At 35.4% G+C, this 16080-nt stretch overlaps 1 protein-coding gene across 1 annotated transcript in view; it reads left to right on the top strand.

The window, feature by feature from the left end:
* The window catches only part of LRP1B (LDL receptor related protein 1B), a 1901444-nt gene that overhangs the window by 900389 nt on the left and 984975 nt on the right, over positions 1-16080 (top strand). Inside the window, exon 7 of the mRNA XM_047772014.1 lies at positions 8709-8871. Coding sequence (XP_047627970.1) covers positions 8709-8871 — 163 coding nt within the window. The remainder of the gene's footprint in view (positions 1-8708; positions 8872-16080) is intronic.

The following is a 16080-nucleotide window of genomic DNA, read 5'->3' on the forward strand; positions in this document are numbered from 1 at the left end:
TCCATCTTTCTGCAAATGACATTTTCATTCTTTTTATGTCTGAATAATATCCCATTGTGTATATGTACCACATCTTCTTTATCCATTTATTTGTTGATGGACATTTAGGTTGTTTCCATGTCTTTGCTGTTGTAAATAGCCCTGCTATGATCACTGGGGTACATGCATCTTTTTGAATTAGAGTTTTCATCTTTGCCAGATATGTGCCTAGGAGTGCTATTGCTGAAACATACAGTAACCCTATTTTTGTTTTAACAACTTCATACTTCATCTTCTTCATAGTGGCTGTAACAATTTGCATTCCCAGAGTCTTTTGTTTGTTTAAGAATTATGTAGTAATTAATTACTGCAAAGAGAGACAAAATATTGGGACACTAAAATAACTGTTTAAGAAGGAAGTATAATCATATTAAAATACTTTCTTCACCTGTCAACAAAGATTTATAATAATAATAATTATATATATATTGAGAATTAATTAAAAATTAAGAATGAGGAAGGATAAGGGGAGAGAAAATATGAATGTGTATATGTATATAGGTGGAGGGGTATAAAGAATTAACTCTCATCATGTATAGTAGAAAACTAATAGATTAGATGTAAACTTTAAAAACTAAAATTATAGTAGAGACATCATATAAATGTACGGAAGTAAATACAATTGAAATAGCTAAAATAATTGAAAGTAAGTAGAGAGAGGTGAAGTGGGCACTGCTGTTTTTCACCATTAAGTCTTGATGGGGTGTTGCTTTTTAAATCATGTACATTTACTATATGATAAAAACTTAAAAATCACATTTAAGCCAAAATAACCCCTGGTTTTATGGGGAAACATTATAAATTCCATCTGTTTACTCTAGTCTACCTGCTTCTGACAATCTGCTACCTCATCTTTTCTCATCCATTCGTAGTTTACCTATGATTAGCTCCTACTTCTACTTATTTTTATAATATGCCAAGCTCATTCCTCCTTAGTAGGTCCTGCCACTCAATCTCCATGTGGCTAACATCTTGTCCCTCTGAATTCAGGTCAAATATCATCCTTCTTAGAATGTCCTCGGGGACCGGCAGCTATAAATCATTACCTTGTCTTATTTTCCTCATTATTCTAAGATTCTCCCACTCTGCCCTTCTTGAGAAGGGGTCCATATAAAGGATCCCTACTTTGATTATATCAAATATAGTTGTTTCATCACAGTACTACACTTTGTAAAAATAGAGCAGAAAATTTCAATACAAGTTATTTTTTAAATTTCCCTGAGTTCATGTATGAGCATTTATGGAGTATCCTTTATGTTTTAGCATTAGGCTTCATTTCAGGTAATTTAAGGGAACCAAAACTATTATTGGTAAAACAGTTAGATATAGGTCTAAAAATGGCTTTCAAGTGATGGGAAGTCAACAAAATCTAAGTTTAAAAACTATAGGGATTTGACTACTGCATTAGTTATCTATTTCTGCATAGCAAATTACCCCTAAACTTAATTTCTTAAAAATAGAAAACATCTAGAAGTTTATATTGTGGTTCAGCGGGTTAAGAACCTGACATAGTGTCCATGAGGATGTGGGTTCAATTCCTGGCCTTTATCAGTGGATGTCGCAATCCAGCGTTGCTGCAAGCTGTGGGGCAGGTCACATTTGTAGCTCAGATCTGGTTTTGCTGTGGCTGCGGCATAGACCTCAGGTGCAACTCCCTGGCCTGGGAACTTCCATATGCTGCAGATGCAGTGGTAAAAAGAAAAAAAAAAAAAAGCCAAGTAAACATGTATTATACTTTCTGTGGGTCAGAAATTCAGGGGATACTAAGTTAGGTGGTTGTTATAGGAATTCTCATGAGGTTGAAATGAAAACATTGGCCAGGACTGCAGGCATCCAGTGTCTTAACTGGGACTGGCAGACTGGCTTCCAAGCTCTTTCTTGTGATTATTGACAATAGACTTCTGCTCCTTCCTACATGGGCCTCTGCACAAAGGGTTGCCTGAGTATCCTCATAGCATGGTAGATGACTTCCGTGAGAATGAGCTATCCAGAGAGAGAGAAAAAAAAGGAAGTTATAATACCTTTTATGACTGACTTGAAAAATCACACTCTGTCATTTCTACCAGTCTATTTAACAAGTCAGTCACAAAGAACAGCCCACCTTCAAGTGAAAGAGAATGGAACTCTACCTTGTGGAAGCAGTATGAAAACATTTGTAGACACAATTACTAATATCTTATTATCAATTTCTTGTTTTTTCTAGTTCTGTGCTATTGTCTAGTGCATGCATATTACAAGCTTTTGCAGAGACATAAGCTAAAGTGCAATCTTTTAGTTCCCTCTAGGAACTAATATTTGTGGGATATCTACTACATGTCATTATACTGGGTTCTTTTTTTTTTTTTGTCTTTTGTCTTTTTTGTTGTTGTTGTTGTTGTTGCTATTTCTTGGGCCGCTCCCACGGCATATGGAGGTTCCCAGGCTAGGGGTCCAATCGGAGCTGTAGCCACCAGCCTACGCCAGAGCCACAGCAACGCGGGATCCGAGCCGCGTCTGCAACCTACACCACAGCTCACGGCAATGCCGGATCGTTAACCCACTGAGCAAGGGCAGGGACCGAACCCGCCACCTCATGGTTCCTAGTCGGATTCGTTAACCACTGCGCCACGACGGGAACTCCTATACTGGGTTCTTAATGTTTGTTGCCTGATATAATTATCTGACCATTTTGTAAACTGGACATTATATTTATTTAATATAAGAACAGAGGTTTTTATGGAATAGAACATTCGTTTAAGTAGGAGGGTGAGGCTGAACTAAATGATGTATTCTCTTTGCTTTACTTTGGTATAATCACACTACAGGCCTTTGATCCAATTTGGCTGCAGGCAGAATTTGATAGACAAACTTCTTAATAATTTTAAAAAATAAACCCTATTTTAAAACTGGGATACTTCAAAGGAAATCCAGCAATTCTTATTTTGGGTTTCTTTGATACCATAAAGCATTTCTGTATCAAAATAGTCAGCTGAAATTAAGCTTGCCTTTTTGGATAGATGTATAGTTTTTTGTTTGTTTGTTTGTTTGTTTTCCCTTTTATGGCCACACCTGTGCCATATGGAAGTTTCCAGGCTAGGGGTCGAATCAGAGCCACATCTGCAACCTACACCACACCTTGCAGCTATGCCATATCCTTAACCCACTGAACAAGGCCGGGGGTCAAACCCTCATCCTCATGGATACTAGGTGGGTTCTTAATCTGCTGACCCACAATGGGAAGTCCCTTTTTTTTTTTTTTGTCTTTTTGCATTTTCTAGGGCTGCTCCCATGGCATATGGAACTTCCCAGGCTAGGGGTCCAATCGGAGCTGTAGCTGCCACCCTACATAGCAACACGGGATCGGAGCTGCGTCTGCAACCTACACCACAGCTCACAGGCAACGCTGGATCCTTAACCCACTGAGCAAGGCCAGGGATCGAACCCTCAACCTCATAGTTCCTAGTCGGATTGGTTAACCACTGAGCCACAGTGGGAACTCCGGAACTCCCTACTTTTAAGCCATGATCTAGATTTTTCAGTCCCTGCTAACATGTATTGCCTATTTAAGCTACCTTTCCAGTCCTTATGGGAATTTACATTTGCTATCTCTGGCTAGTTGAAGATCATATAGCAAATAAGGAAAGATGAAAACAAGTACTCAAATTTGTTGCTGCATTATTTTAAAAAAGCTAAAACCATGACTCACAAATATATAATAAACATATGTTAAGGAGTTGTTTCGCTCATTAATAAGAGAACCAGCAGGATGGTAAATCTAGCTCAAAGGAGTACAAAAACGACTGAACTATTTACAAGAAATGAAAGAAATAATTCTGGTTTAAGATTGTAAGGTTAGATATAAAATTACTTAATGTCACACTGGATGGTAAAACTGGGATTATATTTACTACCTTATGAAAATTATTTGCATCTCTATTGGACAGAGATTATTTATAATTTTTCAATATACACATTAATATTTAACTTCATAAAGATTGCAATCTAATCAGCATTATATTGTAAATTAAGAAAAGGAGAGTTAACTAAACCTTGAGAGGGCCTGTTAGACAATGGTCTGGTTTGGCATTTAAAGAGCATACATTCCTTTTATATTTTTGTCTTAGCAAGATTTTGACTTTTGTTCTCAATTATTTTGTGGTATCAATTATTAAATAATCCTTGTGTAGCAGTATTTTGCTAGAGCTGCCGTAACAAAATACCATAAGCTGGGTGGCTCCAACAACAGTTTGTTTACTCATAGTTCTGAAGGCTGGAAGTCTAAGATTAAGGAAAGCCTAAGGCCTTAGCCTTTCTGAGGCCTCTCTCCTTGGCCTGCTGAAGGCCTTTCCTTATGTGTAGGCATCCCCAGTGTATCTGTATGTCCTGATCTCTTTTTATAAGGACATCTCTTTTTATAAGTCAGTTTGGTTTAGGACCCGCCCTAATGGACTCATTTTAACATAATAAACTCTATAAATATTTTATTTCCAAGTAGTCACATTCTGAGGTGCTGGGGCTTAGGAGTTTAACATATGTATTTGGGGGGAAAACAATTCAGTCTGTAACACTGAGCGTTTATTTCATTTTAGTGAATCAAAAGTGTTTAAGGTCTAGGAGTTCCCTTTGTGGCTCAGTGGAAATGAACCCAACTAGTATCCATGAGGATAAGGGTTTGATCCCTGGCCTCTGTCAGTGGGTTAAGGATCCAGTGTTACTGTGGCTGTGGTGTATGCTGACAGCTGCAGCTCCAATTCAGTCCTTAGCCTGGAAACTTCCACATGCTGCAGGTGCAGCCCTAAAAAAAAAATTTAAAAAAAAATAAATAAATAAATAGGGATGGGCTGGGGGTTTGGGATGGAAATGCTATAAAATTGAGTTGTGATGATCACTCAATACACAACTATAAATGTAATAAAATTCATTGAGTTAAAAATAAATAAATGTTTAAGTTCTATATTCAGTGATTCTGGTAATTAATTACCTTATGATATGATAAAAAAAACTAATGTTGTTCATCCAATTTTAGATTATTGTATTCATCTTTTAAAAAAATTTCCCTTAAATTCTAAAATTAATTTTCACTGGGTACAACTATACATTTTTACACCTAATGTTTATTGGGTTTTAAAAAGATTAATAGTTACTTATATTTATATGATACCTTACATGTTTCAAAATACTTGATAGAATTGCATTGTTTCCTCGGTCCCTGCCCACTGCAACAAAGCATTGAAAGGCAGGAGCATTACAAATTTATTACAGTGAAAGTACGCTTTCAGAGAGAGCAAGAGAGTGTGCAGGCCACCCCATGAGTCAAAAAAGGGGTCCGCCCCACTTTACCATTGGGTTTTTATATCCCTATGCTGTAGACCTGAGTGGGGACCTAATTATCACCACTCCTAGCCCACTGATTCTTCCTACTCCTTCCCACTGTCCATGTGCAAAGATTGAATGTTGATTGGTCTTTGTATGTGGCATATTTGATCCTCTGATTGGTCTTGGGCAGATGCCTTATTTGTATGGAGAATAGGTTATATAGAGGTGGAGTGAGGAGTGGGTCACATACCTTTCCCAGTAGGGATTTGAAAGGAGCAGGCCAGGTTGTTCAATGTAGAGGAAAGGGCATTATAGTGAGACAGGTAGAACAATGATAAGGGTCTGGTAATTTTTATCTTGGCTTGGGGCTTTGGGTTTAATCTCCTTGAAAGGAATTTGAAGACTATAACATATTCTCAATATTTTTTTCATTGTAATTTAAAAGTTTACCAATATTGATATTTACATTATTTTATGATTCAGAAGTGAGTGGTCAATATTTTCACATGTTATAGATATGAACAGAAGAGCAACCTTTGCTTTTGGCAATTAAGAAATTGAGTGGAGCTCCCGTCATGGCGCAGTGGTTAACGAATCCGACTAGGAACCATGAGGTTGAGGATTCGGTCCCTGCCCTTGCTCAGTGGGTTAACGATCCGGCGTTGCCGTGAGCTGTGGTGTAGGTTGCAGGTGAGGCTCGGATCCCGCGTTGCTGTGGCTCTGGCGTAGGCCAGCGGCTACAGCTTCGATTCGACCCCTAGCCTGGGAACCTCCATATGCCATGGGAGCGGCCCAAAGAAATAGCAAAAAGACAAAAAGACAAAAAAAAAAAAGAAATTGAGTGACCGTAAAGCAGTTATTTCAAAAGAACAGTGAAAGCAAAATTCTGGTGACTCTTGGTTGAAGAATGAATGAAAGGAAATCAGAGAACCTAATAGCAGGAACATATTTAATTTTTTTTCTTGTAACAGTAAAGTAATAATGGTCTTAGTAAAATTTTGGAGACATTTTTTAATATTATAAAAATTTCCTAACACATTCTAAACATTTTATCCAAATTTTTTATTCACTTATCTGTCTGTCTGTGTATCCGTTTGCTTACTTGAACTCTTTGTTTAATTGCTTCAATTCTCCATTCTTAATAAAATCACATTAAAAGCAGATAGAAACTTCAAATATAAGAAAAGGAAACAAAACCAACTCCCACAGTCACTGTGTTTGGCTAATTATTAGATTCTTTAGTGAGACCTTGCTGCTTCAAACTAAAATGGTTGTTAACAATACTTATTGTTTCAACACCAGAGACTATTTCTACAGTGATACAGACTTGAAAGAAGGTGCGAATGCTGTCACACAGCTCTTTTGTCTGAATTTACAATTGCGTAGACTAAGCCAACTGCATTCCTAGCATGAGAGATGGGTCATTGAATGGACTTTGGCATATACTTTATCTGAACCCTAGGTGTTTGAAATGACATTTGTACCAGTGGGTTCTGTTCTCTAGCTGATATAATAATGCAAAGGGAATAAGAAACAAAGCAAAGTATACATTTCCACATTTCTGGAGACAGAGAAATATTTCAGTTTCCTAAAATCCTGGCTGCCTAACTGTTTCATGCAGATTGTGGAACATTTAAATACTTATGTTTCCATAAAGACTCTGTAATTCAGAAATGAAACAATAATAGATGGCTTGAAAATATCTATCTAATGAATTGAAATATCAACTTTCTGCTTGTCCTTGTAGGATTGAATAGAAATTTGCACAAAATTGCTGCTTTCTCTACCTTGCTTTGACCATATATATCATTACAAATATGATGACGCATACATCTATATTAGCCTTTCTGTTGAGAGAATAGCATTTGCTGTAGCCACATGTTACTAAAAGTCTTTTGAAGAATAGAGTAGGAAGAATGTTTAGGCTCAGATGGCAGAAGGAAAAGCTACTTAGTCATTGAACCATAGATCTGTACTAAGTTCAAACAAGGTGGTATCCAATTATAAATAGAAAATATCACTGTCACAAAATCCAAGAATGCATATGAATCAGAAATTTATTTATGGCATTGTTGGGGGAACAATCTTAGGGCAGTAATGGAAATACATATTTATAGGCATTTTAAATAAAAAGAATGTTTCATATGTAACTAGATGAGATTCATAGTTACACATGAAATGTAAGTATGGTCAATGTTTTATAGGCTAAAAAACCATAACTTTGAGGGTTATTCTTTCTAATAGATAAATACTCAAGTCAAAAACAGATACATTCTTCTAAAGGTACACCCTCCATACTAACCACTAGCTTACGACTTTTAAAAAAATTAAATTTGAATTAATGAAAATGTTATACAATCGGAGTTCCTGTTGTGGCACAGTGGAAACGAATCCAACTAGGAACCATGAAGTTGCGGGTTCAATCCCTGGCCTCGCTCAGTGGTTTAAGGATCTGGCATTGTCATGAGCTGTGGTGTAGGTCGCAGATGCGGCTCCATGTAGCGTTGCTATAGCTCTGATGTAGGCCAGCAGCTATAGCTCTGATTAGACCCCTAGCCTGGGAACCTCCATATGCTGTTAGTGCAGCCTAGAAAAGGCAAAATAAATAAATAAATAAAAATGATATACAATATTCATGTTTCTAGTCACACTAGACAGATTTTAAGTGTTCATTAGACATAGTTGGTTAATCATTATTTTATTATATAGCATAGATATAGGATATTTCCATCATTGCAGTAAGTACTATTCAACATATACTTCTAGAAATTTAATCAATCTTTGAGCAGTCCTGTTTTGCAGTGCCTACATATACCATCAAACAAACAAACAAAAAAGTATCACCCTTCCTCTTTCTTTATTTACAAGTGTTGGATATTTGTATACAAAGGGAATTACACTCTCCTTTTCCAATCTTCCTTTTTTTTTTTTTTTTTTTAATAGAATGAGGTCTGAAAATAAAGGTTTACCTTAAACTGAGAAAAATTTACTCTCTTACTACTAAAGCATTTAGCTATATCATTGAACTGGTTATGCTCATTTGGTTAAATGAACTATTTTCGACAATTGCAGAAACTAGGAGAAATATGATAAATATCTAGTTTTTAGGATTTAGAAACCCTTTATCCTTTTTTCTAGGTCATCCTCAATCCTTAGTTAGTAAGAAGAAAGTTATCAAGAGATGGCCATTATCTTATAGATTAATTATACACTTATTTTGGCATAGCAAGAAATTGTCTTTGCAGTTTTTAATCATAATATTGCCTATACTTTTGAAATATCCTCTATGGGGACTTGGGGAGACTTATATACTCTTTGGTTTATGATACTAGATTTGCATCTGATTTCAATGATTTTGTGTGTATGTTTTTCAGACGTGCAGCAAATGGCGATTGACTGGCTCACCAGAAATCTCTATTTTGTGGACCATGTCAGTGACCGGATCTTTGTCTGTGACTACAATGGGTCTGTGTGTGTCACTCTGATTGATCTGGAGCTTCAGAATCCTAAGGCCATAGCAGTAGATCCAATAGCAGGGTAAGAAATTCTTTTTTTTTTTTCAAATAGCATTTGATCTGGAACAGTTTCTGTTTATGAAAAAAATAAAGAATATGATGAGAGTTGTGGAATATAAAACAATAAGCTCAAAAAATTTTAATGTTTATTTGAACAACTGAATTGAAGGAAGGAAAAAAAGAATTTATAACCTCCCATGTGGAAGCTGGGAAATACTAATTCCTGAACACTTCAATAGTAAAGGGCTAGCCTAAGACACAAATAACCTGTTACTTTCCCAAGAATTGCTTTGGGGTCACCACAGAAAGGCTCTGGCATAGTTTTAGTTTTAGTTTTTGTTTTTGTTTTAAAGGGAGGCTTAAGTTACTTAGCAGTGGACCTTGTAGTTAGCAAACTTTGAAAATGCTACCTGAAAGATGGATTGTTAACATACAAGTTCAGAACAACATATAGGATTTATAAAAGGGGCATAATACATATTCAAGTACTAGTAAAACACTAAGTTTATATTGTTAGTTGAAACCAACTTGTCCCCTCTAGCTATTGATATGTAAATGCTATATTATTATTTCACTAAATTAATCATCAGAATCTATCTTAACGTTTTCTTTTATTTCCAATTTTATAAGCCACTGTACTGGTTAAAAAGTGGCCTTATTTTATCTGAACTGCTTAGGTAATAGGCTTGTTCATCTTTGTTTACTATTTTATAATTTGCCAAAGTACAGGTATAAATGTTTAAATTCCCAGTAACTTTGTTCATATAATTAGAAAATTAATGCAGGAATTATGTTTTACTTTTACAAACACTATGTGTTATTGGAGTGGGGAGATATAAAGTTCTATAAATTCACTTTTTATCAGTAACTATTGGGAAAGGATACTCTCAAATTAAGGGGACAGTGCACAACTGTAGTTGGAAAAGTTAGTGTTTTTCCAGATGTAAGTTGTAGCAAAGATTTGAAAACTCAGATTTTATCCTTGTTGTTTTAATCGTCCCCAGGCAGTTCAGGCTGAAATGTCTGATGAAACATATCTTAAACTGCCATAAGCCTCCATTCAATAAATGGGAAAATATTTACTGAAGAAACAGCTGTCATCCATATGTGGACTTTTGTCACTCTTTACTTAAAGTCTGATTGAATATTAAGATGCATCATCACAATGGTTCTGGTTTTGACAAGAACAGCTTGCACGTAAGAGCTTTGCTAGGAAGGCTGTGCAATATAATTCTTGAATGTAGCTCTATTTGTATTTGCGGCAGATGGTTACTTGACTCAGTCTGACTGCAGTGATGCTTCAGAAGACATTAGTAAAAGAAGTTATATTTAAGCTGATTTTTTGGGTGTTGGATAAGGGTAGTAAGGAAGAATTGGAAGTTTACAAATGCGCTAACCATATTCTTTGGCATCCTGTTTAGAAATATATTCACTTGCATGTTTTTCCCTGGAAGTGCTAACTGAATTTAAAATCTCACCTTTAGACAATCTTGTCTGTCAAAAGTGTTAAGAGGTGAAGCTATTGTGTTTTTTCACTCTTTCTACCACTCACATCCTTCTCCATTCTTAAAAACAAAGATCCAGAGACCCTTTTCAAATAAAACTGCCAATCCGAAATATGTGAATACCATCTCCCTTTCTGAACAGCAACATATTTTATGTCCTCAAGCTTTCTATTTCTCCCTGTCATTACATGACAGAACCATATTTTGTCATTTTTGTCAAAGGAATTAGGCGTAGAAAACCCCCACATTGCGTTTATTCTCTGCTGGATTCCTTTGGGCCTAGTAACTGTTTAAATGTAATTTTGTCATGTATCATTTATCACAATAGGTTCTGTGGAGTTTTTTTTTATTTGAGTTTGCTCTGTCTCTCTTGCACAGTTTTTCAATCATGGTAAAAATCAGAAAGCTTGGCTCTTTTATAAATATAATCCTGTTTGTAATAGAACACTTTCAAAAATATTCTATTTATTTATTTTTTCTTATTCTCAGACTTTGCCTAGGGTTAATGGGATGCTATCTAGGGAAGTAACAGCAGTTTTTTTCTTTAAATTTGACTTTGAGAAAGCTCAAGAGTAATGTGAAGAGTTGAGTTTAAAACAACTCTGCACAATCCACTAAAGGGGGGCCATGGACCACCAGTGACATTTCTCCTACCTTTTCCTAATTATATGAGGTGATATTTCTTTCCCTGTGTCTGTTATGAGTTCAGAAAAACCTCAGAATGTCTTAAAAGCCAGAACTTACTCTTAGGGCATGACCTTAATAGGTATGGAAATACATGGAGATTGGCCTGACATCACCAAAGGCTATGTGGAAAAAATACTTTTTTACTTTGCTATACTTTTAACTTTTCTTTTCTCAATCTTCTATTTTCTTTCTAATCTAAGAATTATGGCAACAATATAATTATTATCATTCTAAAATTTGAAAAACAATTTTTAGTTCTCTATAGATTGAACATAGATGAATAATTTTCTCTAGGCTCTCAATATGACTTGGACCAGGCTCCAAGTCAAATTTTCCAGGAAAAGATTGTTTATAAACATTATTTATTCAATTTCTTTGTTTTTGTGATGTTTAGATTGACTGACTCATTAATTCAGACTTTTTTTCTGAAGACATTTGATATTCTCTCCTTCCTTTCAAATTTCAGCAATATTTTCTTCCAATAGTTCTTTGAAAAAATTTCTGAAGTTATCTCTTTAGTCATTAGAGCTTGAAGAGATCATAACCCAACCAATACCAAAAATAGCTTTTCTGGTAGTATTTATTAGAGCTCTGCTTGTTTAATGATCAAGAGTTTAATGTGGAGTCACTCTCCCTGGGATCAAATCCGAGCTACACCAGTTACTAGCTGTGTGATGTTAGATGCCTCTTTGTACCTTTGTTTCTTATCTTAAAAATGTGAATAATGATAATCCTTCACCAATGGCTATTGTGAAGATTCAGCAATATCAAACATACAAAGTACTTTAATACTTTCTGAGTTGTAAAATATGTGAAGTTTTTTATCATGTTATCTCAAAAATAACTACTATTCTTTCCAACACTTATGATACTGCTATGAATTGAGTGATGAGACCAATAGTCCATCTTATTAAAGTTGATCTTTTCATTTCTTGACCAACTCTCTATCTAGTACAAACACTCCTAAAATGGCTTACTTTATATACACTAAATATATTATATAATCAAGTACTGAGAAAGGGGGGGATGAGAAAATTAAAATGGTGTGGTCTGGGAATTAAGATGAAATTTATGTATGATGTTGGAGGAGAAAAGTATAGAGCAACTATGGGTATAGGGAGAGAGTAACAGAGGAAACATTATTTTAATAATTGATATTATTCAAGATGTATTTGGATTACCTTCAAGGTCTTTCTAAAGTCAAAGAATAAAATTTCTTCAAAGTTAACTTTGTCAGTTGAACTGTATTTTTGAATATAAAATTGTTTCAATTTGTTTAAGTCTGATGAAGGTTGTAACTGAGTTCAGGAATAGAACTAGTTTACAGTCTGAGTTCTAAAGTGTGGCTCTACACTTCCTATTAAATTAAAATCATCACACTAAACTTGCTGTAAGATTCTTTTCACTATGAGTATCAAATTGTTACAACAATATTACAAAAGAAGGGATCAATTAACCCTAAGAATGATAAATATTAGAAAAATAGAGTAAAATTAAAGAGAGATTTTTGGGGATGAAGTTGGATTTGAAAATTTGAGGGAAAATATTTTGGGAGACTTGGGCTACTATGTATAGAACTTAAATTCAATAGAGTTATGTGACATGCCTAAATTGAAGGAGAGAAGAAATCTCCCGTATCATGGGAAACAGAAATTGACTACGTTCCAAGTAACATGCTTACACTTTTTCTATGTCAGGTGGACTTTTGACTTGTATAACATGAATTGGCAGAGTGATCTGTAGGATTTACTTGTGAATCCAAGACCCCATGTCTGTATTGTGGGGAAAATGTGTTGTCTTTGTTCTCTATAATAGCAGTCCATCTGCCAGGAGACAGAGAAGGAATGAAGCTTAAGTCTTAGAAGTTGAATGCAGATAGGAGTGATTGACAGTGTTTAATAGTTAATAAGCCCTTTCCCATCACCAACCTGGCTCCCTACTGTTGGTGAAACTAATCATGGCTGGAAATTAAAAATAGAATCAACGTTAACAGCCATCAGGGAGAGGACTGAAGGAATGAAAATCTAATCTGAGATCCTGTATGAATGTCGGAAGCTAGCAAATGAAGCAAGTTTGCCTATGCCGATGAAACAAGGGGAGACTTGGGGTAGATATCAAGTTTCTCACATCTGTTAGGTAACTCCTAGAGCCAGCCCAGGTTCCAAGGTACAGTTTGCATTCACTGTATACTTGCAATAGGACAATAGACTTGTTGCAGAACATTGGCTGTTAAAGCCCTCAGGCTATAGTAGTTTCCCTTTATCCATTGTTTTACTTCCTGTGGTTTCAGTTACCTGTGGTAGACCATGCTCCAAAATATTAAATAAAAAATTTCAGAAGTAAACAATGTACAAGTTTTAAATGGCTCACTATTCTGAGTAGTGTATTGCTATCCAGCTCCACTGAACCCGGTGTGTGAACCATCCCTTTGTCCTGTGTCCCCTGACCTACTTAGACACTTAGTAGTCTAGGTGATCAGATCCACTGTTATGGTATTATAATGCTTGCATTCAAATCACTCTTATTTTACTTATTACGTAATGGCCCCAAACACAGGAGCAGTGATGCTGCCAATTCAGATATGCCAAACAGAAACTGTAAAGTACTTTCTTTAAATGAAAATGTGAAAGTTCTTAGCTTAATAAGGAAAGAAAAAAAATGTGTGTGCTAAGGTGCTAAGATCTCTGGTAAGAACGATTCTTTGATCTATGAAATTGTATAGAAGAAAAAAGAAATTCATGCTAGTTTGGCTGTTATTCTTAAAACTACAAAAGTTTGGCTACAGTGCCCAAGTGCTCAGTTAAGGAAGAACTACCTGCTACACATACCCACACACAAAAGTATTGTGTCTAGGGAAATAGATTAGATAGATAGATAATTCTTGGGTCTTTAAAAACTGCAATATAGCTATGTGTCTGGTTCCCACAATCAGATGCAACTCTCTCTTGTTCAAGGGGAGATGTGTTTCTTTAAGATATTGTAAACTTAATCTCCCTCAGTATCTTCTTGCATCTTCTTCTTTATTAGAAGAAAATTCAGAACAACAAGGAGACATTTTAATGGCTCCAACAATCGTTCTCTGTAATTAATATATTACTAACCTGCTGTACTTCTCCTTTTAGGCATCTTGAACTTAAAGGGGCTTTTGTTGTTGTTATTTTTAAGGTTGAAGAACAAAAGGAACCATTAAAATTATATTGTGGTCTGTTAATTTTGTTTTTGAAACAACAAACTTGGACCTAAACATAGGTGTAGTACTCAGGTGGTCAGACCTCTGAATTCATCTGTATGAAGGAGAATGACAAGGGAGTTATTTGAGCACTGCTCTTTAGGCTCAATTCAAAATTTTTACCAATGCATTTTTTTACCTGTATCAACAAAATTCAAGTGGATATCATTATAGCATTAGCTGTATTTCTATCTTTTTATCTATCTCTAAGCTATCTAAATATCTATGTACATATTCCTTTATTATTTATTTATTTATTTATTTGCTTTTAGGGCTGCATCCATGGCATATGGAGGTTCCCAGGCTAGGGGTTGAATTGGGGCTACAGGTGCTGGCCTATGCCACGACCACAGCAATGCCAGATCTGAGCTGCATCTTCGACCTACACCACAGCTCACAGCAAAACCAGATCCTTATTAACTCAGTGAGGCCAGGGATCAAACCTGCAACCTCATGGTTCCTAGTCAGATTCATTTCTGCTGCACTACGACGGGAATTCCAAATTCCCCATTTTAAACTACTACTGCGCTCTCTGAATGGGTCTAATAATCCTGGATTTAGGTTCATAGAGAATGATCTAAGAAATTCTACCTCTCTTAGGCCAATTTACTAAGTGCCTTAGCAGAATCATCACTTGAAACATTTCAATCCAAAGTTCCTTTCAGGAGTTGCTGATTTGAAAAGGTAAAACATGCATGTCATGATTTGCACTATTTTGACTGAAGTTAGTGGTTCAAAGCTGTGTTTAAGAAGGCAATGAAATCCTGCTGTGTAGCACTGGAAACTATGTCTAGTCACTTATGATGGAGCATGATAATGGAGAAAAAAGAATGTATACATATACATGTGTAACTGGGTCACTAAGCTGTATAGTAGAAAATTGACAGAACACTGTAAACCAGCTATAATGGAAAAAAATCATTATATAAAAAGTTAAAAAATATATAATCTATACGAGCTGTTTTATATAGAACTCATAACTTTTCTTCTCATCAATTAATTTTGTCTACATTCCACCTCTTTCCAAACTCTTGTATAGACATTTCCTCATTGCCTTTTAAATACTCTCTCCTTCAGTTAAAAATGATTATTCTATTATATTGTAATTAGCCTGGGAATATGGAAGCACAACTTGGAGTGATTTATTATGTCCAATATAGCCTTTACTGGAAACTTAGCCCAAATTTATTCAACTCCCACTGTGTTCCTGACTAACACCTTTCACAATGTCAAAATAATGCAAAACATTAAGTGTCTATTTGTTCCAGTTGCAGTTCTCTCCCTCCCTCTCCTCTCTCTCTCATTTATTTTTTTACTCTATATAAGTTTTCAGTGTTTGCTAGCCTTATCTCTAAATTACTGAGTTTGAGTTTATTTCTAATAATTATACTTAGTGTCTTCCCAACTTTCCAGCCATTCCTCTTTAAAGAGATTTCTTCTCTGAATTCTCATTCTAATTAATCTGTCTGCTCAGATAAAGTAACAAAAACTGTGTATAGCCTAAATTGTGAAAGAAGTTATTATTTCACCTAAAAATCTAGATTTAGGATAATCTCTGAGTTGGTTAATTTATTGGCTCAACAATATTACTAAGGACCTTGGCTTCTCCTACCTCTTTATTGTCTGATGCTATCTTTAGTGTATACTTTTCAGACTAATTCACCTGTGATCATAAGAAAGATAGTGAAGTTTTAGGAATTCCTTGTAGAAAAATGGTATTCAGTTAAAAAGCAGCATTGTTTCTTCCTTGAGTGTAGAAGAGCTCCCAAAGCAGATACTCTCTCATGTATTCTTGCTTAAAACCGGGTAC

The sequence above is a fragment of the Phacochoerus africanus genome, chromosome 3 (genome assembly GCF_016906955.1).
Source record: "Phacochoerus africanus isolate WHEZ1 chromosome 3, ROS_Pafr_v1, whole genome shotgun sequence".
In the NCBI taxonomy this organism is placed as follows: domain Eukaryota; kingdom Metazoa; phylum Chordata; class Mammalia; order Artiodactyla; family Suidae; genus Phacochoerus; species Phacochoerus africanus.